The sequence below is a fragment of the Bactrocera neohumeralis genome, chromosome 5, assembly GCF_024586455.1.
Source record: "Bactrocera neohumeralis isolate Rockhampton chromosome 5, APGP_CSIRO_Bneo_wtdbg2-racon-allhic-juicebox.fasta_v2, whole genome shotgun sequence".
NCBI lineage: Eukaryota > Metazoa > Arthropoda > Insecta > Diptera > Tephritidae > Bactrocera > Bactrocera neohumeralis.
Window position 1 is genome coordinate 996,523 of NC_065922.1, and position 22,681 is coordinate 1,019,203.

Below are 22,681 nucleotides of genomic sequence, written 5' to 3' on the forward strand. Positions count from 1 at the left end.
AAGATACCCTCTATATTAATTTCAACTTTAAGCAATTTATTTATTTAATGCACGAATATACATACATATTTATAATCAAATCAAAAAAGCCATTTTGACAACATTGATATGTGTGTATACTTATTTGTAAGTACCTTTGTAAGTTTATTGCTCAACTTACATCAGCTTTTCACACGAAATTGTCACTTCATGGTAGTTTTCGACTTTCAATGACACTCCTGTAATAAGAGGCTGAATTTTTAGCAACACGCTCTTTGTTTTCGCTTGTCACGTTCAGGTAATAGAGACCAAACTTTTCGCTGCAACGAAATGAAGGTTTATTTTTGATTAAAGGTGTCGCTGGCACGCAATCACGAAACATCAAGGAGGTCTCAAAAAACATCAAAGGGGACTCAAAAAATCCACTAACTTACGTATAGCCTCTATTCCACTCAAAGTTATCGATTAAACTCCAGTGGGTGTAGTGTGTTACTTGACACCCGTCGTTTATGGCATTCAGAACTGCTTGCAAATGAGACTGAAAATTATAAGAACACATGGATGTACATTTATGAATAAACGTGTATTATTATATCTAAGAATAATAATTTCGTAAAATTTATTATCACTTTAGAAAAATTGTTCTTGGATGACATAAAAAAATGAGTTTACGCAATTACAATTCTCAACGCTATGTTTCCGGTTCATTAAAACTGAATGAGACTCTATGAAACCCCTATATGTACATACGTATGTATGTATATTCCACATTCACAGATATACATACATACATATGTATGTTATTTCAGTATGAATGTGGGTCATTTCGACAAAATTTACCTTGAGGTAATCAATGCGATCTGTGTCGTCTAATTCGCCTTCATCGGACCAACCGTTTTCCGTAATGTATACTTCAATATTATTGTAGTTATCATGGATCCACCTAAATAAAAAAATATCCGGACCAATATATCTAAAGGACATTTTTGGTTTTCTTTTTAAAATCCCCTACTCACTTCAAGATATCTTCTAATCCCTGGGGAACACAATAGAGCCAGTCAGATTTAGCACGCTTCCATCTCTTGTTCACCGAATATTTGAGGCGTGAATCATGTTCCCAAGAGGGAATTTCACCCCCTGGAGGTTCGGCCATATGGACAAAACGAGAGCTGTAATAATTAAGTCCTAGAAAGTCTCCTGAACCTTTTACAATTTTTGACCAGTATAAGTTGAGAGGTCGTAAACGAGACCATGCAAGTCCTTCTTTCATGCTGTTGCTTGTAATGTCTTCGATAACGGTATAAGGATAATTACCTGACTCTCCAAATATGGAGTGCGCCAACCAACCAAGCTATATTTAATAATATACAAGATACATAGACGTGATTTAAATAATATAGTATAATGATGTGACAATTTTCACCGAGAATTGCAATGCACGATCCACAATATCTTCTGAGCCAAAATCTGTGGTGTTAGTGTAATAGAAACGGTTGCTGATAGTGATGCCCACTTTACCTTTTTGATAATTTGAATACTTGGCTTTATAAAGGCGATAGGCGGAGGCATGCGCCTTTAAAGTGTTATCCATACATAGATAGTCGGCAACGCCAGGAGCGTGTATCATAGGTGGGAAGTCAGCATTGCCGTAGCCAGGTACACAATAATCGAATGGTTCATTGAATGTGATCCATTTTTTTACACGATCACCAAAGGTTTTGAACAGAAAATCTGCATAATAGCGGAAGTACTTAATAACGATGTCATTGGTGAAGCCGCCGAATTTTGTCAGCTCTTCTGGCATATCATAGTGAAACATTGTTACCATGGGCTCAATATTGTTTTCTAGTAACTTATCGATCATCATATTATAGTAATCAATGGCCTTTTGATTTTGCACTCGTGTATCTGCACGAGGAAGTACTCTGGGCCACGAAATTGAAAACCGATAAAAGTTAACCTGGAAGAATTGCTTAGATCGTACGTAATGTATACATGTACATGTATACATTTTAACGCACCTTGAGTTCTTTTAATGCGGCCAAATCTTGAGCGAAACGATGATAAGACTCCGCAGCTTCATCACCGTTTGAATGATCAGCGATACGTTCCGGATGTAAGTGGGTATACGTGTCCCAAATGGAGGGCCCCTTACCATCTTCATTCCATGCACCTTCGACCTGGTAAGCTGCCGTTGATACGCCAAAGGAAAAGTCTTCCGGAAATTTCGAATAATTTCCCTTATGCTCTAACTTGCATTCGTCCCCTTCGTGCAAGAATCTTGATTTAGTAATTGACGCAAAGGAAACGAAAAGGCTTTTTTTCATATAAAGAATACAAATTAGAGCGCAAAAAATAATACTAATATTATTTCCATAGAAATTACCACAAAAGATGTACGTGTTGTTCTCTCATCTCAGCTTACATTATCACTGCAACTAGAAACCGGAGAAAATTGTGCAATTGCTTTGAACCACTGAACACATCATAAACTCAGCTTTTTCTTATCTTTCTCTAGCTTCGAAGGCTACTAATCGGGCGATAAGTTGCATGCTTGCATTTATAACAACACTTGGAAAGTGCACACGAAGTATTTCTTGGTACGATGGCAAAGCAGAGAGTCGATTCCTCTCTCTGTGTTTTAATATTCAAAGCGATCGTAGCTTTATGGCTTCGATCATATTGAACAATCAGTTCGCGTCCAGAGGCTGTATGGGCTTATAGAATGCTTGACAAAAATTATTAAAAAGATGACTGCAGTAGAGTGGTTTCAAGCAAAAAAAAAAAAAACATTTTCTAAGCTTAAAGTGGGGGACGGCTTTTGTGAATATGTTCTAATAAGCTATCTCAAATTTTCTTTCTTTAAAGAGATGGCAGACTCTGAGATGTACAGGGTTTGTGCGGAAAGTAATAGGACTGAGTCGATTTAAAAAAATTTATTGAACCAATCGTTACAATTCTTTAAAAACTTTCAAAATAGGCTCGCTTCTTCTGCGTCAATGCAGCGTTTTCCAAAGCATTGAAGGCGCCACGGAAGACATTCTCCGGAATAGTCTTGAGAGCCGAGGTGCATGGTGCTTAGATCTCCTCTGTCGTCTCAGAGGGGACTGCATTCTCATTGCAGAATGTTTGCCTTTCATCAGCCTTTTCAGGCAAGCAAACAAAAAAATTCGAGGGGGCGCATCTGGGCTCTAGAGCGGCTGCGGATGCGTAGCTGTGGTGTGAGCCAGGGCGTTGTCGGAATGTAACTTTCAATCGGCTGCGATGTCTTGTCGGACCCGATTGACCCTTCGTTTGAGTCTCTTGAGGACTTCCATGTAAAACTTTGCGTTGACGGTTTGTCCATGAGGAGAAAATTCATGATGACGATGCTCTGAAGCAACTGGCCAGCCGCTCGTTCGTTATCTAGGAGCGCCCTCTACCGAATTCAGTCGGTGTGCGCAGCTATGAAGTACAGTCGCGGCGGAGAAAAATCAGTCTAAATTTCCGGACAAACTCTGTACTATACACAATGTACTGTGGGACAATATAATCGTATCGTGTCACTCGTTATATTAGGGTGTTCAATAAGTAATTTCGTTTGATGATAACATCTAATCTTATTGAATTTTTTTCGCAGCCAACTTCAAACTTAACCGCCTTACCGTTAACAAAGACTTGTTGGTATAACTTTCTGACTTAACTTTCTACTAGTTGCATATGTTAAATATGTTATGTAATTTTTATGGTGGTGTTATCAATTTTATTGTTCACCGTTTTATGTTTTCTTACTCATTTGCTTCTTGTAAATGTTCTGCTGGCATTGCCGTGCTCATAAAAGACGCTAATTGAAACAACTTTAAATTATATAATAATTCTCTAATCAGCTGCAAAACATAAAGTTGGTACAGAAGATCGCACTAAAGCAGAGGTAGGTGACTTATAAATTTTTATAAAGTGGGTCAGCCCCCCAAATAGGTTTATTCTACATTTCTCTCAAACTACTACAGCTATATCAGCTAAGCATGATATACTTGTAGTATAAAATAAGTTAAACGCCATAGTAACTCCTCCACCTAAGAAGATTATTTGCAAAACTAAAAAAGTCGGTTGTAATGGTTCAGCAAGTTTGCACGGGAATCAGTACAAAAACTGGCTGAAGATTCTGGAATAAAAGCTAAAATATTTTTACATATACTTCTGAAAAGATTGTGCCTGCTGCTAAAAATTTAAAAAGTCGGCTTAGCACTTCTCTAGCTCCGTACACACATGTACCTAGAAAAATAAGTGTCGACCTTCCGGATGAATTTGTGAAGAACGCAACGATAAAAATGTGATTTACATACTTCAATGGCATTTTTAAACATAATGTAATTAATTCCAGGAATCGATGAAATCGTTTCACAATTCCCCATATTTTTCCCTCTTATGCCCAATAAAACTTTTACAGTGTTTATTTTTGGTTGCAAAAAATTCCGAATTTCGAATGATCACTTCGTATGCAGCATTTTCATGGAAGTATTTTCATGCCGTTGATTTTAGGAATTTGTGGCGGTACTGGGCCCTCCTTAAGTGTGTGGCGCTTGGAACCTAGTTAGTAGTAGCGAGCGTGTATTTAAGAATGTTGTGTGATTATCATATTTGTGTAAATATACATAAATAGGGGAACATTTAATAAAAATATGAGTATATTTTCCTGAAAAATTTTAATTACTTCAATAAGCAAAATGTTCTACCAAAGTAACTAAATTGAGATATGCTAAGATATCAATTAATAAAACAAAAAAATTAAATAAAATTTAAGACTCACGATTTTCAGGATTCGAACGTAAATGCACGTTTTCACGCGTGAGCTTAACTCCTACACGCTTACGACCCGAGCTACTTCAAAAATGTTAATGTGATCACTTTAGTTACTGTTTTATTGTTATCCTTTGATAATTGAGAATTGTTCACGAAACGTAAATAAATATTTTGAAGAATTTATATATTGTATTAAGTTCTTATTTTATTCCGCGGTTTCTACCAATAACCCTCCTTTGTAATTTAATAGATTATTGCTAAATACAAATTATGAAATTTTTTTACATCTTAAAAATTGAAAATATAAATCTGAATAGTCATGGGCATTGATAATTCATTTAGGAACATTTTTTGTGACTATCTATATCCTTTCCTATTAATTATATTAATTATATTAATTCGATGTTCACTTATGTGAAAACTAAATTATTAGTACTCTAAAAGATTTGAATGAACATTGGGCTAGTCGGACGTTTAAAGTATATCAGGATAAAAATGCCCACGCAAGAATATTGCCAATGATAATAGGTTAACCTAGAAATAAATCACAAAAGCTGGTTGGCAATAAACATCGCCTGAGAAGATGTGGCGTTATGTTGTCGATTTGCAAAAAATTCTTGTGAAATAGTAAGTAGAAATCTTCATATATAATATATGTATTAAACTATTAGTTATATTAAATGTTTATAATTAATATAGATTAAAGATTTCAGTTCCAAAATATTAACGGAACTGTTGGAATTTTTTTTAAGGTGGCAATGTTTAAATGTCATCGCCAATCAGCTGTAAACCAAAACAATACAGATTGCAATCTACGTTCTCTGAACCATTGTACAAACAAAAATGAGTAATTTGAATAATCACAAATTAATAAATAAACGTATTTTAGAATTCTATGTAAGCCATAACAAGTTTGAACTTGAAGAAATTCGAAAGTACGTACACGATAATTGGTCGTTGAATTTTGAAGCATTCTATGGATTGTATAAAGATATATTAAATCCAGTTCTGGCAGGTACTTTTACAATTGAATAATTTAAATCCTGTAAATTTCTGAAATATTTAATATAGGAAAAATTATTACAGATTATAATTACCAGAAGTCCTTGAACTCTTTTCGAAAATTATTGCCTATATTTGAAGGCATAAATTTCTTGTACTGCAACGCTCAAAAGGATTTAAAAAAGTTTAATTTTGAATGGCTTGGAGTCAATTCCAAATATTTGCTGAAAACTTTAGAGTCAACTGAATTTGCAGAAACGTTTACCGTAGAAAAAACTCTACTATTAACTTCAGTTCTGGAAAATGCGTTGGCAAATTTGTTCTTTGTAACTAGTGATAATTGTACACCACCGCATTTGTTGCGTGACTTATTACGCACAAAGGAGCTCCACAATATATTCGGGTTAGAAACAGTGAGTTTATTAATTTCATAAATATTTACCACATAATAACCTACACATTTCAGATGTCCTTATTGAAAATAATAATGGGTACACCCAATGCAATCAATTTACGGAACATTGTTTGGCATGGCTTTCCAAAACCTGAAGAAATACCAAATTATTATGTCACAATACTAATCATTATTATACATAGCTTGGGCTCGGAGCTTAAAAGTAAACAAATTGTTCAGTTGATGGAGCGTCCAAAAGCTTCAGACTTTAAAATATTATGTGAGAAAGTTTTAAACCAACTTTTATTACCTTCAGAATTCGTAAATGAGAGTAAATGCTTTGAACAAATTAAAAATCATGTGTGGCTACACAAAGCTTTTAAGCAGTACTGGTATCGGCTATTCCAATATTATGAAAGAAAACAGTTTTGGAATTTCGTAATACTGATCATACCGCAAATCGAATTATTACTCCGATTCATATATGCACAAGCAAATAATTTTGATGTTTCTGCCAAGTTGGATGAGTACTATATTACAATGGATTCAATATTTGAGTGTAACGTTACCACTGAGGAGGCAAATAGTAAAAACAAGCTAATAAATGGGAATGTTCTAAGTGAGGACCTGCTTAGCCTTACATATGATTTATTTATTGCACCAAATGGACCACGCGTGAGAGATAAAATTTGTCATGGTGAAATTGATATTGCTCTATTAGATTATCCGGAATTATGTGATATCTTGTTCTATCTTTCTATGGGCTTATTAAATTTTGAGCAGCCGTTTCAAAAATATGAAAGTGTTTTCCATTTAAATTGCGTTACAAAAAACACATTGAGTCGAGCTGCAAAAGATTTTGAAAAGCTGACAGAAAAATACTTAAAAGAAGAAAATATAGACTCCTTAAAATTACTTATCGAGCATGCAGTGGCCTGTGATATAAAAATATTTAATCGTCCAAAAAAGGAATCTGAAATAATTTATTTAGTGTTAAGAAATGCGAAATTTGTCCAAACCTCTTGTGCAAACTATTCATTTTCTATTGATACTAAATTTAAGCTGCTGGAACAGCGCGAATTACATTCTAAAAGGCGTCGTACTTTGGAGCGCATGCTGGAAGCTCTGCCGAATATTTGTAATGCTTTACGTGATATTTTGACTTGCCTCTTGTGCATATTTGTAAAGCTGCAAACTGACGATTCCATTTTTCAAAATGAAGAAGTTTCTAAAACTCTACTAAGGTAATGCCACATAGTTAACAAATAGATAGATAGAAACATATTTAATGTTCTCCGTAGCATCATTCTTTATTTAGTTTAAATTTTAATTAATATAAGTAAACCAATTGCCCTTAATTTTGTTAAATTTTTATTTATGAGGATTTTTTAAGCAAATTCTTTATTACAAAAACTTCGTGAAATGCATATTAAAATATGCCACGGATAATTCATATTTAGAGCCTTCCGCGCTTATTACATATTTCAAAACTTTAACCAGGATACTTTTTTGAGAGCATTTGAGGGATAATGAGAATATCAAAAATTATTAAATTTTTCCAGAAGCGAACTTTTCCATTTTAGCCAATATATAAAGATATTAAACCATCTGAAGCCCACGAATATACATAAGTAGTTTCAAGGGACAGGCAGATATGTCTATATTTATCTAATCTGTACATCTGTATTTCTGAAATATTGATTTAATTTCAGGTTTTTAAAGCACACATTAAAATTGACCGAAAATTTCACTAAATATTCCAATCAGAGCAGCAATGAATGGATTAAAGCTGTTCAATTGTGTAAAAAGTTTACTGATGTAAAACTACTATATTATCAGACAGAATACTTCTAATAATGGATCTTCTTCAGGCGTAAGTATGTCGTTTGGTTAAATGAATTTGTAGCAAATATCTGTGTGGTTCAATATTTATTTATTTTTTAATGCTGAATAATGTGTATATGTCTACATCATTATGTGAGTGCTTTTAAATAGATATAAGTCCTAGAAATTAGCATACCATCACCTAAAATGCAAAATAACGTAACCTCACTTTTCATTTAAGTTTAGGTGATGGAAAAAACAATATACGATAATAAAATAATAATTTTGAAACAAAATTTTAATTTTGGTTGTAACTTGGTTATATTTGATAGCAGAAGCTTAAACCTTTGTATACATACATACATACATATGTATGTATGTAAAATGATGTAGTGAATCGCAACCAATAAAAAATTCAATTTAATACCTTGTTTTGCATTTTATGTGACAATATATTTAATACATATATGTATGCAGATATGTACATCTTTATGTGAGTTAGTGTGTGTTAATTCACTTGATTTTATTGAAGACTTGCCTTGGCCATAACTTATGACTAATGAATGAAATGTTAGTACTGATGGCATAAGTTTCCCACCATTAAATAGATGTCACGCATGCCGGTGCAAAATATGGGCAAAACATTCGTACCTCTGGTCATGTGCATGCCGACATACTTATACTTACAATGTATGTATGGAAATAGGTATGTTGTATTCATGTTAAACAAATCAGTGACAATATGGTAGGCACATTAGGAACAGTGAATAAAATGTATACAAATGTTTGTATTACGAGAATACATTGATGCACCTCCAACCCTATGGTGCGTTAAACTAGCCATTCTACCACAAGAATTACCAATTCGAAGTTATCTGATATATTCGAAAGGTTCGGAGCAATTAAATAAGGCTCCAAATTTTATTTTTACTGAAAAGTACCAAAATTCCATTAAATGAAATGTGTTTTCTTTTGTTTTGCTTTGTATTTGAATAAACGCAAAACAATCTTGCTACTTCCCACTTTCGTCATAATCTCAACCAATTTTCTGACACAATACTCGTGCTTCCACATTTGCTATTGGGTACACATATTCCAAAGCATGTATAAACCTAGACCGAGCTTGTGGCTTTTTATTGATGCGTATACACTTAGGAGCTCATACGTGTATGTATGTATGTATGTATGTATGTATGTATGTACATATGAAGTTTTTACCGCGCTTCAGTGATTTCGAATAGAAAGAGCGGATCTGTTTTACTGAAATGTCGCATGCTTGTTAAATTGTTGTTGTTGTGGTTCCGGGAGTGCAACCTACATTTGTGGCGTAGCTAGCGGGTTCGTTGCCTGGTTAGATCGTTGCTGTTTTTAGCATTATTATATGTATTTTTGTAATTTTTGTTTTAACTGTTGTTTTTGTTACTGTTGGTAATGTGTGACGGTGTGTGTGGATTTGGATGCGGGAGTTCAGTTTTTCTGATCGTTCAACGATAAGCGACACATTTATTTTTTTCTTATTGCCAGAATGCATAATTGCCATTACAAATATACATATGTACGTTGGTGCCACAAACGTTTTTTGGGGATGCCTTCTATTGAAACTCAGTTGAACAGTGCAGTTGCTTTTCAGAACCTGAATCGAGTGGTATATCACGCTGTTCAAAGTGATCTTACAGTTAGGACTTGCCAATCATTTTTATAACTTAAAGAGTGCCAGTTTTTAAAATCTAAGCGAACGTAATAAAGGTCAACAGCATAAATATTTTCAACTTCCTCGAACGCATTTTTTTTGTTCAAATTACAGGAAGATAAAATAATATAGTTCGAAATGCGCTGTCCTCGAAATGAGCTATGGGTGCTTGTTTACCCTTTATTTGCGAGTTGCTGTATTCTTCTGGTATGTGCTATGCAAATACCTCAAGATGTTGAAATACTTGAAGGGTTCGAGTTCGACGATACCCCGGAATATTACTCTACTGATTCAAACTACTACGAGGCCAGAAGTTTGCTATCAGGTTTTCACAAATCTATCCGCAATAAACGCTCAACATTAGAATATGATAATGCTAAGGGATTACCTCAAGCAAGTGTATCGCCCCCGAATGGTCTATCAGAATTTACCCAAAACATCGGTACCCAGCAAATAAAAGTGCATGGAAAAGAGGAGAGGGGTGGGGAGGATAAATTGGAGTCTGACATGCCACGGGCAGAGAAACAAATAATGGATCCCGACTATGACTACTACTCCCAACGGCACATATCCACCTGGAATGACGCATATGGATCGTCAGCGCTCAGTAGTGCATCGCGACCACCAACCGACAGAGAAGATGTCACGGCCGATGCCAGTAACAGTTATGCAACCCGAGGACGTCAAGCTCGTGTAAATTTTATTACACAACCCAAAAAGGATCTTAATGATGGTGCTAAAGAGCTGACAGACCCAATTGTGCCCAAACTTCCAGTTGCAAAGCCTCATTACGATATGAAGTATCCAATTACTTCTCCGACCTATAATTATGAAATGTATCCATCACGTTCATATGCGCCATATTTACGTCGCTACGATCGGTAAGATACCATCTACGATTTGTTTATGTAATAAAATCAATTATTTTAATATTTGTCTGATATTTCTCAAGCTTCGACGAACAGTATTCTCGTTACGATCCTTACAACTATGAAGACCATTATTTACACCGTCGGCATTACGATCCCTATGATAGCTATAGCCCCAGGATACCACAATACCCTGAACTATACTATAATTATCCGGATCGGCGTTATGACATTCCTGAGCCTAGAGAATATGTTCCTGTGTACAATAATGAAATCTACGATAAGACTCTCTATCCCGCAGCCAACTATCCCTCCAGTAATAGCTACGCATCCACAAAGTATCCGGAGTATCCGCGAAACCAACGGCGCATAGTATATTACGCGCATTTGCCAGAAATTGTGCGCACACCTTACGACTATTCTAACCGATACGACCGCTACGATGATCTCATGAAGGCGAACAAAGCTATCACAGGAGCATACAAATACGAAAAACCGTTGTCCGGGAACACAGGTGCTGCTACTCCAAATGCGGATTCCTACGATTACATGAAGCGCGATAAGAAGGATCGACCAACATCAAAACCCGTCAAATCGAACACCAGCGGTCGACAGTAGGTGAAGAAGTCGCTTAAAACTTCAGAAGCGAGAGCCCTTTGGACCTTTTCCAAAGCAATATCAAATGTACTCAAATCTTCGTTAGCACTTAATTTTGACTTTAAATGTAGCCCATAAAACGATTCTTGATTACCTAAATATGTACATTCGACCTTAAATTTTTTTACCTAAACACATATACTTGGTTTGCCCGACGAATGTACGTATTAAATATAAATATTTGGAAATCAGCGTTTAGTGTTTAAAAATCATTTTCGATTAGCGTTTATTACACTTTAGTAACTAAAAGAAAACAAAAATTATTATTTTGGAAGTCAATTTCAGGTTGTTTGACTGCCCTAAGGATACGCGACAGTGACTGGACAATTTAATTACACTCCTCGCTAGATTGTAAGAGTGTTGGAGGGTCTGGGAGTGGCCGAGATACTGCGTGTCACTCTCCAGTGATTCGCAGTGCTGGGGCTTGGCAGCTGAATGAGGGGAACACAAAGCAAAGAATCACATTAACAAATATTCCGGTCAATTTGAACGCAGCCTGCCACCGCCTTTCAGCAACACCGGCGACAACAGAAACGGTCCAATGCTTCAGCTTCTTCTTCATGCTGCTGGTGGATGGCACAATACCCGACCACATATTTGCATTCCCTTTTCAGCTAGGCGCTACTACAAAAGCAACGATTGGCAGCGTCACTTCCTACTGCCCACCGGAAATATGTTTAATCTTGCGTTAATAAAACGATGACGCTTTGACCAGAATTCGTTTTTATTGTTAACTCATTAATGTGCGTGTGTGCGTGTGTGCGTGTTTATTTTTATGCGGCAGCATACACGTGCATGGCTACTGCCCATGGAATTTCGAAATAAAAATACTCATTTTAAGTTGCGGCTTGCAGCCCCACTGGGTAGGTCTAGGGGCACGGCGAGAGTTGTCGAAAACCATTTTAAATTCATTTAACACGAATCACTTACACATACACTGAAGAGCACGTAAATATGTACATATATGGCATATGTATGTAGGTATGTATAGATAGACGAAAGCGCTCTTGCTAATGTTGCCGCTGGGCTGTGCAAACGCGCCAACAAACCATTCTAACCGTCGAGCATGCAGCTATAAACATATTTACGTGGCTTCATATGCATACATACATACGCCCTACAGACGGCGCAGAAGTTAGCTTTGTTTTGTTTGTCAAGTTGTGCGCGGGGTTGACGCTGGCTTTAGCCAATACCGGCTGTGGTTAGAAGTTTATTCGGACTGCAGCAGTGCGAGCGCTGACAGTTGACTTTGTTGGCTCGCCTTTGGTGAGTTGGCATTGAAAGAATTTGTGGAATTCTTAATTAAATTTGCATGCACGCAACAGTTTCCAGCATCTGCAGGACTCAAACAGCTAATCAACACACTGCTATATAAATATACATACATATGTACATATGTATATAACTTTGGCTAATTTCTGATTTCGCTAAACTTAAAACTTTTGTTTGCGACTTTCTTGGCGCGTACTTTTGCAAGTGAAAGAACTTTGGTTGTTTAAGAAGTTTCACTTTGTAATTCACGAAACAGATGATGGAAGCACTTTCGTGCGTCTTCATTTTTTGTGTCGTAGACAAGTGGGCGAACGCTTTTCAGTTAAAACTTAAGCGAAAGTCTTTAATGTACTCTTTCAAAGAGAGAATAGATCGGACATATCTGGGATCTGGGGCGGGAGAAGTAACCATTTACAAGAGGGCGCAGGCAGTCAAACGTTCAACAAAGCTTCGGATGAGAACATCAAAAGTGAAGTTGATCGAGATATCAGACACGGTAAAGATATCAAAAAAACTTCGCAGACATATCGTTCATGGTAGGCAAAAAACTAACCACCCGAAAGCGGGAATGACGGAAGAGTCAACTGACAAATAATCGGTGGCTAGGACTAGGTGCATCTAATTTAAAACTCTGAAAATATCGGACTCTGTTCAAACTGAAAACCCTTTTTAAAATGTAAACAAAAACTATATGTAGTGCCTAGATGGAACCCTCAAAATTAAAACTTGCGTGTTAATCATTAGATACCTTCCGAGAAATCTATTACAGACTATTTATTACTGATTGAGATTCATTGCAACAAGGTCTTTTGTATGCAGTGAAATGAAATTTTTCCCCAATTGAATGCTATTCCCGTATGCTCACATGTACCCTAGTTCTGTTCACTTGCAGCCGATTGAATCCATAATTCATAAAGTGCAAAGACAATGCAGTAGGTAAAGAAATTATTACGTTTTGTCGCTAAGAAACTCAGCAGTCTTACCTCGAAGGCAAACGGAAGCGCCATAAAGTTAGACTCCACTGAAGCAAAGCCCCGAAAGCGTACACCAGCACAGGATTAGCGAGTCAGTCGACTGGAAGATAAATGGCAACATAAATGCCAAAACATAGACATAGCGTCGTTTTGCCGTGGGATCAAGGAAGTGCTGAGGCTTTCGTTCGCCATCATACATGCATACATAAATTCACCAATGCAAATGACGTGAAGCGTGCCTAAATGAAAACGTTATGATATGCCTTGTGGCACACACAAACCCAAGCGAAAATTCATGTGTTCAACGAGCAGTAATTGCTCTTTTCGGCAGACGGCAGGCGGCTGTCGCACCAGCCTAGAGCTGAAGCATCGTCGGGTTGATGCTTTTTGGCAACGCATTTATTTCCTTGGCGCGACATTCCTCGCACATTAGCTGCAAATTGATACATAAACGCAGCAGGTGGCGCGGGCGGGGCAGTGGGTAAAGCCAAGAATGAACGCGCTCGCGGCAAATGCGGAAACTCAAATAAATAAAACAAATGCAATTTCCGCGATGACAGGAAGCGGCTCAGGGCATCAAATCCACTCCGTTGACAGTTCAAAGCTCCAGAATCCCATAACAGTATTTGGAGGGTTTTAAATTCAAATTGTAAACAAGTATAACTATTACAACGGCACCCAGCATATCAAGCCTTTGTTCTTGTTCATTCACCAGCTGCCCTAATAGGAAATAGCAATAAAGCAAACACGGCAAATCGCACACCTTTGAACTTTTTGATTATTAAAAGTAATAACATAGCTATGCTACATATCAGTAAGTTCGAAATTAAGAAGACTTAAATCAAGCAATTACATTCGAAGGAAAATCCGGGAGAAATATGAGATACCCATGGACAGCAACAGCAAGCGGCAGATAGATATGGTTTTCCTAAGGCCATGCATGTTGCTAGGGTTATATTCATCATAATTATTGGACTAGACCAATTTGCGGTTTTTCGTCGGCCTGATACTATGAGTAGAAATTGAGATTTCTTGATAAACCTTAGTACATGTGGCACTTTGAAGACGAAGCTATTTTGAATGAGCAAAATTGGATCATTTCATTAATCTACATATAGTTATGTATGTATATACATCTATATATCTGAGATCAAATCAGACCCCTCGCTGCCAATCCAAAGCCGATTATCCTTTTAGCGTGTGCAGCGAGAGGCTCGAGATCTGATGTTCAGGCAAGTGTTGGTATCCGAGTGTATCGTCTCAAGACATATGGCATGGCATGTAGTCTTTGCATTGACAATTCCGCAGTGATTCCTAACATACAATATTAACTTCGTTTTATGTTGAGGACTTCTTAACAAGTTGTGAAGGCGTTACTGATACAGTGGAGCTGGCTAAAAACGTGGACGACATCTTAACTGCCGCAAATTCCATCCTAAGAAAATGGAACTCGAAGGACAGTTAGTTGATGATGCGTTTATCTTCGTCAAAGAGAAGAGATTCCCACGAAGCATCGTGTACTCAGCGAGGCGCGAATCTTTGATCCTATTGGATTGTTATCGCCTGTTATAGTAACTGGGAAATATTCATTTAGCGACTGTGGAATGTCGGTCTATCTTGGGACTCACCACAAACTCCCCCACAACCAATACTATTATTTCCTTCCTTCTGGTAGAGGTAGGTTCGATTAATTCGTTCTATTTCCCGTTACATATCCTATATATTGAGTTTGGTCCAATTAATTGAGTTTATATCGCATATACCGATATAAGCGCAAGATATCTTAAAATATAGAATATATTAATATTCTTTAATGAAACACAATCTTCAGTGTCACATTAAGAACTAGTTTTCTTTATTTTCTTATATTATCACTAAGCATAAATAACATAGAGCTTATTCTAATTTCTCTTATTACTAAATATTATGCTGTCACGATAAGTTCTCTTAATACTCTTATATTTAATGTTGTTGTAGCATCATACATAATTTGTATGTATGTATGTATGTATGTATACATTACTATATAGTCGAGAATATTTCGATTAGCATTATCTCACGCGGCATTTACCTTCGCCAATGCTATGGTACAGATACAAACAATGAAGTAGTAGTATTAATGATATTAATTACTTTTAAAACAACATCTTGTAATACGTAATGTCATTATTGCACTTATTTGAAAATTAAAACTCGACCAATAATGGCTGCTATACAGATCCGGGAAAGAAGGTTGCAAAATCATACTTAGTGTGCTTACATCCTTTGTAAAGCTTGTTTATTTAAAAAATCACGTAGTGCGACGCTTTATATAGTATGCTCAGAAACATCCGACCTGTCCAAAAGAAAAATGTGGGAACACTTTTTGCACGGAAGATTCGAAAATTATTTTTTTTGGCCGGAAGGAGTTTTTATGTTTGAAAATTGTTAATTATTGAAAAAGATTAAGAGTGTTGACACTCACTAATATTTTGTTGCTCGCAACTGAATGTTAACTATTCCGTCTAACAACGCATGTTAAGCTCATATGCAACATCTCTCTTAAGCTTTGGAGACAGTAAATATTTCCCACCTTTGCTCCGTGCATATTGCGAGTATATAATGTGGCCTGCATTCGAAGTTAGCTCTTCCATACTTGTTCTTGTATGTTTCGTTGATTTCAGTGTTTGGAGGCTGAAACCTGAGGGGAGTTAAAAGGGGTCTACATACTTTAATCCTGAACAAAAATCTATTTATTTGCATCGTACTTAAATTTCTACCGTTTAGGCTTCCTGAAATAGTATTTCCAAGGCTGGTGGTATGTACTATATAATTAATTTTAGGTCCGACCGTTAAGCCATAGCGACAGAAAATTAACGAGTTTCTTCGCCTTTAATTTGAGCGCTTCAACCACAAAAGAGACTGTCCGGCAACACTTCCGGGTTGGGTTGCCCATCGTCTAGCTGTCAACGTTTCACCACAATCAACTTAATCAATTTCTAATTTGTTCGTAAACATTTTCGCATTTTGCGTGTCAAATTCAAATTGTCCTTTTGTTAATTATTCTCGCTTCTTTCCGAGCATCCACCACAAATGCATGTTTGAATATATTTATTTGTCGACTCCAAGATAAAAAGCATGTTTACATGCGGACACGTAAGGGGGAGGGCAGCAGCTGATGCCCAGTTACACTTTCACACGTGGCAACATTTGCCTGCGTAATGAGTGGGTCATCAAACAGCACATTAATCTCGTTGGCCTTGATGACCACGCAGCCCCGGCTTTAACGTGCGGAGGACTCATCTACTGATTGCAGACTCGACGAGTGAATTCCCAAATTGTCTGTTTATACGGGAAATGGAGAATACTTGCTACATTGTACTCGCCTGCATATGCGTGCGTATAATCAGACAAGTGTCCACATCATTCTTACGTTTAGTACTGTGCAAGAAAATCGATAATCCGAATTTTTGTGTCCAAATATGTCTGCCTTCGGAGAAGGGAGGCTGTGACGTTGCATACATTCGCTCTGTTGCAACAGTGTTTTTGGCGGACTTATTTGGAGGTGTCTGCAAAACTTCACTACCATTTTCAGTGTAAATTAAACATACAACCGTTAGGTGAACTAAGTACATATTATATTCTGAGTTACATATTACGGGAGTATAAAAATGTTGCAGCCAATATGTGAAGATGTTTGTGTTATATAGATAATAAATAACCGAGTAAATGCTTCTTACTATTGATATAACTTTTTATTCGCTCATAAAAAATATACGGTTCTTTGTATATGGCCGACCAGCCAACTAAAGATGAAAGCGAATATAAGAGCTCTCCAGCGTTCCAGGAAAAATATTAAAAAAGTCCAGCAGAGCAGTGAAAATACTGCTGCCACGTTTGCTTTAGAACAGTCTTCGATTTTATTGGTTGGAATTTATTTGGGACGACAATGACCCCGGTTTGCCGCTTGTAAAGGACACAATTGGTTTGTCACATAAACTGCAGCGGCGGCAGAGTCGGCGTCCGTTACTGCAATATCGACAACAACAACTCCATTGGTTTGTTGTTGGCGCTTGCAAGTAGGAGTGTCACCATCATTTTACTGAGAGCAACTTTTCCTCCACTTTGGGGTTGTCGTTGCTATTCTGACGTGAGCCGAAAAGAAAAATGTGTGTACACACGGACCCAACAGTATTTATATTTGCAAATGTTGAGAAAAGCTTTTAACTTCCGAGAAAAGGCAAACGAAGAGCACAATTGCCTTTCGTACTCTCTTTGTTCGAATGCTCGCTTGTTGATAATTCCCGAGTATGTGCACTAACGCTTTTTAAGAGAAAATCTGATTAAAAATGTAAGTTAAAGAAAAAATTGTCTGAATTTACTTTAAATACGAGTATATGTTAAGCGCGTTTTGAATGAAACAAATGTTGCTGATTGTGAATTTTATGTTAGGACTATGATAAGATATAAAATAGGCAGTATGGATGTAGCCTCGAAGAGTCTTGACCATTATAAGTAGCCAGGCCAGTGTTTTTTAACCTTGGAATCTATCTCGTAATATTTTCAGGACTTAACCCTGGTCGAGACCAACGGTCTGATACACTTAGTCGAGACCAATGGTGCTTGGCTAGGCCAATTGGTGTTTACATACATTTGTATGGAAATACGTGTTGTATTTACGCTCATATATGTACAATATACATATGTAGATACATTTTTGAAATTTCTTACCTCTCGATTTGGTTGAAATCAAATTGACTGCCTTGTTCACGCTTGGCGTGGCAATAGCGTTCACAAAAAATGTAACATTTTGAGAAAATTTACATTTTTCTTAACCTTTAAAACGCTCTAGCGGCTAAAGTATTTGACATAGATAAACATACAAACCAATTTGGACATGTAACGAACATGAAAACAGATAAATCAACCGTGCGAAGTGATAGAAACATACCAAAGTTCATATATTTTCATACAAAATATATGGGGTCTAGCCAAGCACCATTGGTGCACTAAGGTGTAATATTATAATATCCTTTTTTCGTCCTTTTCGATACGATATCCTTGCATTTTTTTGTGAATGCTATAGACAATAAAATTCTAGGAAGCTACCTGGAAGCGCAAGTCGTTTGCTACACTCTAAATATATTTAAATAACATTTAAAAACAAAATATGCCTGGCCAGACCCGAGGGTCTCGATGAGGGTTAAGAAAATATTTGCTCACTTTTAACAAGAGGGTTAAAACTCATTTTGTTCTCCTTTCAAAATACTTGACCATCTGTATAGCAGTGACAACATACTAAAGTCGGTATGTATTCGTCCATATCTTCTCTCAAAAATTGTCAGACCTTTTTGATATCGCAAAAAGTCATTATATACCTATCGATTCGGTGTTTTGCCGGTGAAAAAGTCATTAGCGATGGACTAAGCGTTTCCATTTGCTCATTCATGCACTTTGAGCAAACAATCACACTCGTCTTGTGGGTTGCTTCAATGGCGTTGTTGCTAAATAATCATTAATAGCGATAATTAGTGGGTACTTGCATTGATCTACTTGTGCACCTATCTATTTTTGGACTTGGTGAATCTTGAAATATTCAAAGAAGTTTTGTTATATTTTCTTAGTATCCAAAGATGCTTTTATTTCACTGTTTGTGACTTGTAAATCGTTTACAGGTATGCGTAATTACATCTGGAGTATTATGTATTCATATACATATATTTATACAGGTGTGAAATTTTTAATTAAAATGAAATTAAAATGAACTAATATTTGATCGGCCTGATTGAAATCCACATTTGCAAAACTTTAATTCTCTTGTGGTCTCGGAAACAAGTGCCAATATGTTCCAGTTATCCAGTTGTCATAGACAACAATATCTGTGCTAAATAATGTTGAACCCAAACAAATATACCCAACTTCTTCTAGACCTCTTGTAAAGATATTTTTTTCGAATGAAAAGGCTTTTCATGTCATAATCTCAAAACACGGCCAATTACACCTACAGTCATAATAGCTTCTCTTTCAATGTTGTTAAAAGAAATTGCCACACTTAATCATCCTTTCGACTTATGCTGAAATGAAAAAACGATTCCAGGGAGGTGATTAGTGAAGTCACTGCCAACTGGCGGCCGCGAGTGGCAAGCAACAAGACACAAAGCAGCATTTAATCCGTTTTGTCCGTTTAATATACGGCCACTCTGCTTCCCAGCTCGGCCAATGCGCCTCAAGCGACAGCCATTAATCATCCGCCAAGTGCAATGCGCGCGTCTTGGAGCAGATTTCAATTACTAATTACGGTTGACATGTGGTGCCAAAGCCACAAATTTGCGTTTAAATTTTTGCCGCAAGGGGAGCTAATCAAAGAACATGCTTGTTTTTATCAAAAAAATCTAATCTTTTTACAAGCTCGCTTTGGGGTGTTTTGATGAGGAAAATTGGAGTACTAAATGGCTAAACTTACACCCTACCATTTTGGGGGTGCGTTAGCGCGTGAGAGGATAACGGCTAGTCGTTTGGCCGTCTCGGTGTGAAATTCGTGAAACATGACACCGCACTTAATTTACAATTCATTTGGTGCCATTGTGTTTGTTATTGCAGTTATTGTTGTTACAACAGGTTTTACCTTACGGGATGTGCCACACGCCATTATAGTCGGCTTAATTGCACGATGAGTCGGCGTTTTCTTCGCGGTTTCTAATTTTTTCTTCTGTGTTTTTGTGTTGCTTCTGGTGATGGTTTATTTTTATAAAAAATTAGGTATATTAGTGGCCATTATAACGGTATTTAGTGTCAAAATATGGTAATAACGATTTGACATTTTGAAATAGCGGATTTATATATGTACATAAATATTTACGGCTATACGAGTAGCTGCCACTCGCACTTTGCCGTTATTTCCTTCCAGAGTCTAGTGACATTGGCTAGTGCAGGGAGCACATCTGTTGGCTATATAAAAATTTACTGCAATTACTTGAATATTTCTTTAAGTGAATTTTGTAGCAGATCAAGATTAACTATCCCAGCAAATCGCAATTACTCTTCTTCACCCTTTGAACTCCAGCGTTCTATTCCATCTTCTGGCGCTTGCTAAGAGCTTGCCGCACAAGGGCTCGGTATGTTTGCTTAGTTATTTACTCGTACACTGACCGAAACCGAAACATTGCAAAATATCCTTAAGCCATGCAGTTAGTCTAATGAGCTGCCATGCATATTACATGTAACCCATTGTAGGGCATTAATATTCTCTACCCCACGAACCCTTGAACCCAAGCCAATAACTTAATAGTTGTAGCCTCTTGTGAGCGAATAGTTGTACACTTTAAGGCGCTTGCTTGTAGTTTCGTCCTTACTGCTTCATTCTTCACAATGAACAATGGCACTTATATATTATATATACATAGGTATACATATATACAATGATGTAGTTATATACAGGTGTGTATGTACTCTGAAGTCTTTGTTTGTTCGAGAAGTTTTCTTAAAACTCCAATTATGTAGATACAAATATACTTGACAGCGTACTCAGAAGTGAGAATTTTGCGCGTCCCCACAATCAATACAATTACAGAAAAACGTCGCGGTCCTAATTACGGCAGCTGGTGGCGTACTTATAAAGGTGAGGAGCCCAATTATGATTAAAAATAATTGAAGGCGATTTTCATTATAATTTGTTCTGCATGCATAAAGAAAAAGCTTGTAATAACTCCTTCAAAAATCAAATTAGATGAACAGCATATAATATTATTAACGAGTAAGGTAGGGCTAAGTTTAGGCGTTGGTTAACAGTTGATGTTTTAACAATTGTCGAGGTATCTCAAAAATTTTTAAGTAAATTTTTAATTTCATAATTGTTGAAATTCTAAATTTCTGCTTTATTTTGGACCACAACACATAAGCAATTTTTATTATCTATCTATTAAGATAAGGTATGGATCGGATCAGGTATCAACAAAGATATTCGAATACTATAAAAAGCAGGAAGAAAGATAAAATATTTCAATCGCCCTTAATTCTTTGATTATTGCGAGAGTGGCTTAAGAGCTCAGCCCTTGTTCTAGCTTTTGCTTATAAATATGTCGTTCAATCGATCAAATGTCTCCTAAATACATAAAATTGTCAAATATGGCTAGGAGAAAACAAAGTTTGCTTAGTCAAAAATCAATTTTAAAGGAGTTCCCGCATCTCTTTAAGGTACGCACTGCGTTGAACGTGAGTATGTGCCTTTAAACGCCTAAGTATATAAATTATTTAAATGATTATTTTATTATCCCGAAATGTGTGAATCACATTTTATGAAAATTGCAAAATTATACAAATGCCTCCCATTTATGGCTGTAACTTGTGCCCTTAAATATTGCTACGTGCAAAGTGGTGTGTAGGCACAGCAGAAAAAAAACACAAAAACCGAAACAATGAATTTGGCGCATATTCACCTGTGTTAAGAGGGGGCGGCAACCCCACAAGCAGATGACGGCGCCTCGACTGCGGCTCGGGCGGTGTCTGAACACGAATTTAACGACAATCGAATGCCGGGACATCTGGTAGACAGCGAACAGTGTGAATATGTTTATTTGTCACATTAACATTTATGAGTGTCACGAGCGTCGGTTTTATTACTTTTACGAGCTTGTAAAATTCGCAAACAGCGGTGGGAGAGTGTCAAAATAAGCGCAGAAATATGAAATTGCGAATATTAAAGTGTATTAAAAATTCAGTTGCTCAAGCTGTTCGCCAACTCCCTTCGTGTGTACATATTTATAATGTCGTTCCAATGAGAGGCGTTTACGGAGCGCGCTGCACTGAGAATGTCGGGATTGGGTGCTTTGAATAATTGCAAATTACTTGACTTTTCCGTTTGCAATTCTGTATTTTATTGCCTTTTCCAGCAGCAGACTGGTGGCACGCTGCTGAGCTCTGTGTTTGTGGGTCTGTGTGCAAGCGCTTTGATAATTCAGCCCTCACAATGGCAAGCAGATGCCAATTCTATAGCGGCTTAAGATGGGGAAATCAATTTACAAATGTAAACTTCTACCGAGAGTCCTTATTGCGTCGCGTTGCACTACTTCAACATTTCAAGTATAAACCGACCTGCCCCGACTTTTGCTTTGTGTATATGCATATATAGGTAACTGCGAGTGACTGAGAGGTAGGAAGGTAAGGCTTACAACAGAGATGCTTTCAAATATAGAGAATTTAATTCATTTTTATGAAAAAGAGACAAGGATGTCGGAGTGGTAGGTGCAGTTCGTACTCTGCA

General features: G+C 36.8%; 4 protein-coding genes across 6 annotated transcripts in view; 3 read left to right on the top strand and 1 right to left on the bottom strand.

The window, feature by feature from the left end:
• Positions 1–15: 15 nt before the first annotated feature.
• Positions 16–2,511, bottom strand: LOC126759213 (myrosinase 1-like). Its single transcript, XM_050473915.1, has 7 exons — positions 2,366–2,511; positions 2,001–2,295; positions 1,403–1,939; positions 996–1,330; positions 820–922; positions 414–517; positions 16–299 (listed from the first exon to the last, which is right to left on the bottom strand). Exons 1-7 carry the CDS (start codon positions 2,392–2,394, stop codon positions 188–190), a joined length of 1,515 nt encoding a protein of 504 aa, XP_050329872.1. The 5' UTR covers positions 2,395–2,511; the 3' UTR covers positions 16–187.
• Positions 2,512–5,543: 3,032 nt separating this feature from the next.
• On the top strand, positions 5,544–8,405 carry LOC126757981 (endoplasmic reticulum membrane-associated RNA degradation protein-like). Of its 2 annotated transcripts, none has more exons than XM_050471925.1 (4): positions 5,544–5,776; positions 5,833–6,176; positions 6,230–7,401; positions 7,870–8,405. In XM_050471925.1, the coding sequence occupies exons 1-4, from the start codon at positions 5,605–5,607 to the stop codon at positions 8,009–8,011; spliced, it is 1,830 nt and encodes a 609-aa protein (XP_050327882.1). In that variant the 5' UTR covers positions 5,544–5,604; the 3' UTR covers positions 8,012–8,405. The 2 variants fall into 2 exon arrangements, with proteins under 2 accessions (XP_050327882.1, XP_050327883.1); XM_050471926.1 differs by having other exon boundaries at positions 5,848–6,176.
• Positions 7,942–22,681, top strand: part of LOC126757983 (protein disconnected) — a 92,496-nt gene continuing 77,756 nt past the window's right edge. Inside the window, exon 1 of the mRNA XM_050471928.1 lies at positions 7,942–8,030. The gene's annotated coding sequence lies outside the window, so the exon portion shown is untranslated. The remainder of the gene's footprint in view (positions 8,031–22,681) is intronic.
• Positions 8,492–11,389, top strand: LOC126757984 (uncharacterized). Of its 2 annotated transcripts, XM_050471931.1 has the most exons (3): positions 8,492–9,727; positions 9,786–10,552; positions 10,624–11,389. In XM_050471931.1, exons 2-3 carry the CDS (start codon positions 9,810–9,812, stop codon positions 11,156–11,158), a joined length of 1,278 nt encoding a protein of 425 aa, XP_050327888.1. In that variant the 5' UTR covers positions 8,492–9,727; positions 9,786–9,809; the 3' UTR covers positions 11,159–11,389. The 2 variants fall into 2 exon arrangements, with proteins under 2 accessions (XP_050327888.1, XP_050327887.1); XM_050471930.1 differs by having other exon boundaries at positions 8,492–10,552.

What these genes read in the sequence shown, in the direction of transcription:
- LOC126759213 (XM_050473915.1), bottom strand. Translation starts at nt 2,394, where the DNA reads ATGAGAGAACAACACGTACATCTTTTGTG. An exon ending in ATCGTGCATTGCAATTCTCG is followed by an intron (nt 1,331 to 1,402) that starts GTGAAAATTGTC and finishes TATTAAATATAG; the next exon opens with CTTGGTTGGTTGGCGCACTC. An exon ending in GGATTAGAAGATATCTTGAA is followed by an intron (nt 923 to 995) that starts GTGAGTAGGGGA and finishes TTTTTTATTTAG; the next exon opens with GTGGATCCATGATAACTACA.
- LOC126757981 (XM_050471925.1), top strand. Translation starts at nt 5,605, where the DNA reads ATGAGTAATTTGAATAATCACAAATTAATAAATAAACGTATTTTAGAA. An exon ending in ATTAAATCCAGTTCTGGCAG is followed by an intron (nt 5,777 to 5,832) that starts GTACTTTTACAA and finishes TATTTAATATAG; the next exon opens with GAAAAATTATTACAGATTAT. An exon ending in ATATATTCGGGTTAGAAACA is followed by an intron (nt 6,177 to 6,229) that starts GTGAGTTTATTA and finishes TACACATTTCAG; the next exon opens with ATGTCCTTATTGAAAATAAT.
- LOC126757984 (XM_050471930.1), top strand. Translation starts at nt 9,810, where the DNA reads ATGCGCTGTCCTCGAAATGAGCTATGGGTGCTTGTTTACCCTTTATTT. An exon ending in TATTTACGTCGCTACGATCG is followed by an intron (nt 10,553 to 10,623) that starts GTAAGATACCAT and finishes ATATTTCTCAAG; the next exon opens with CTTCGACGAACAGTATTCTC.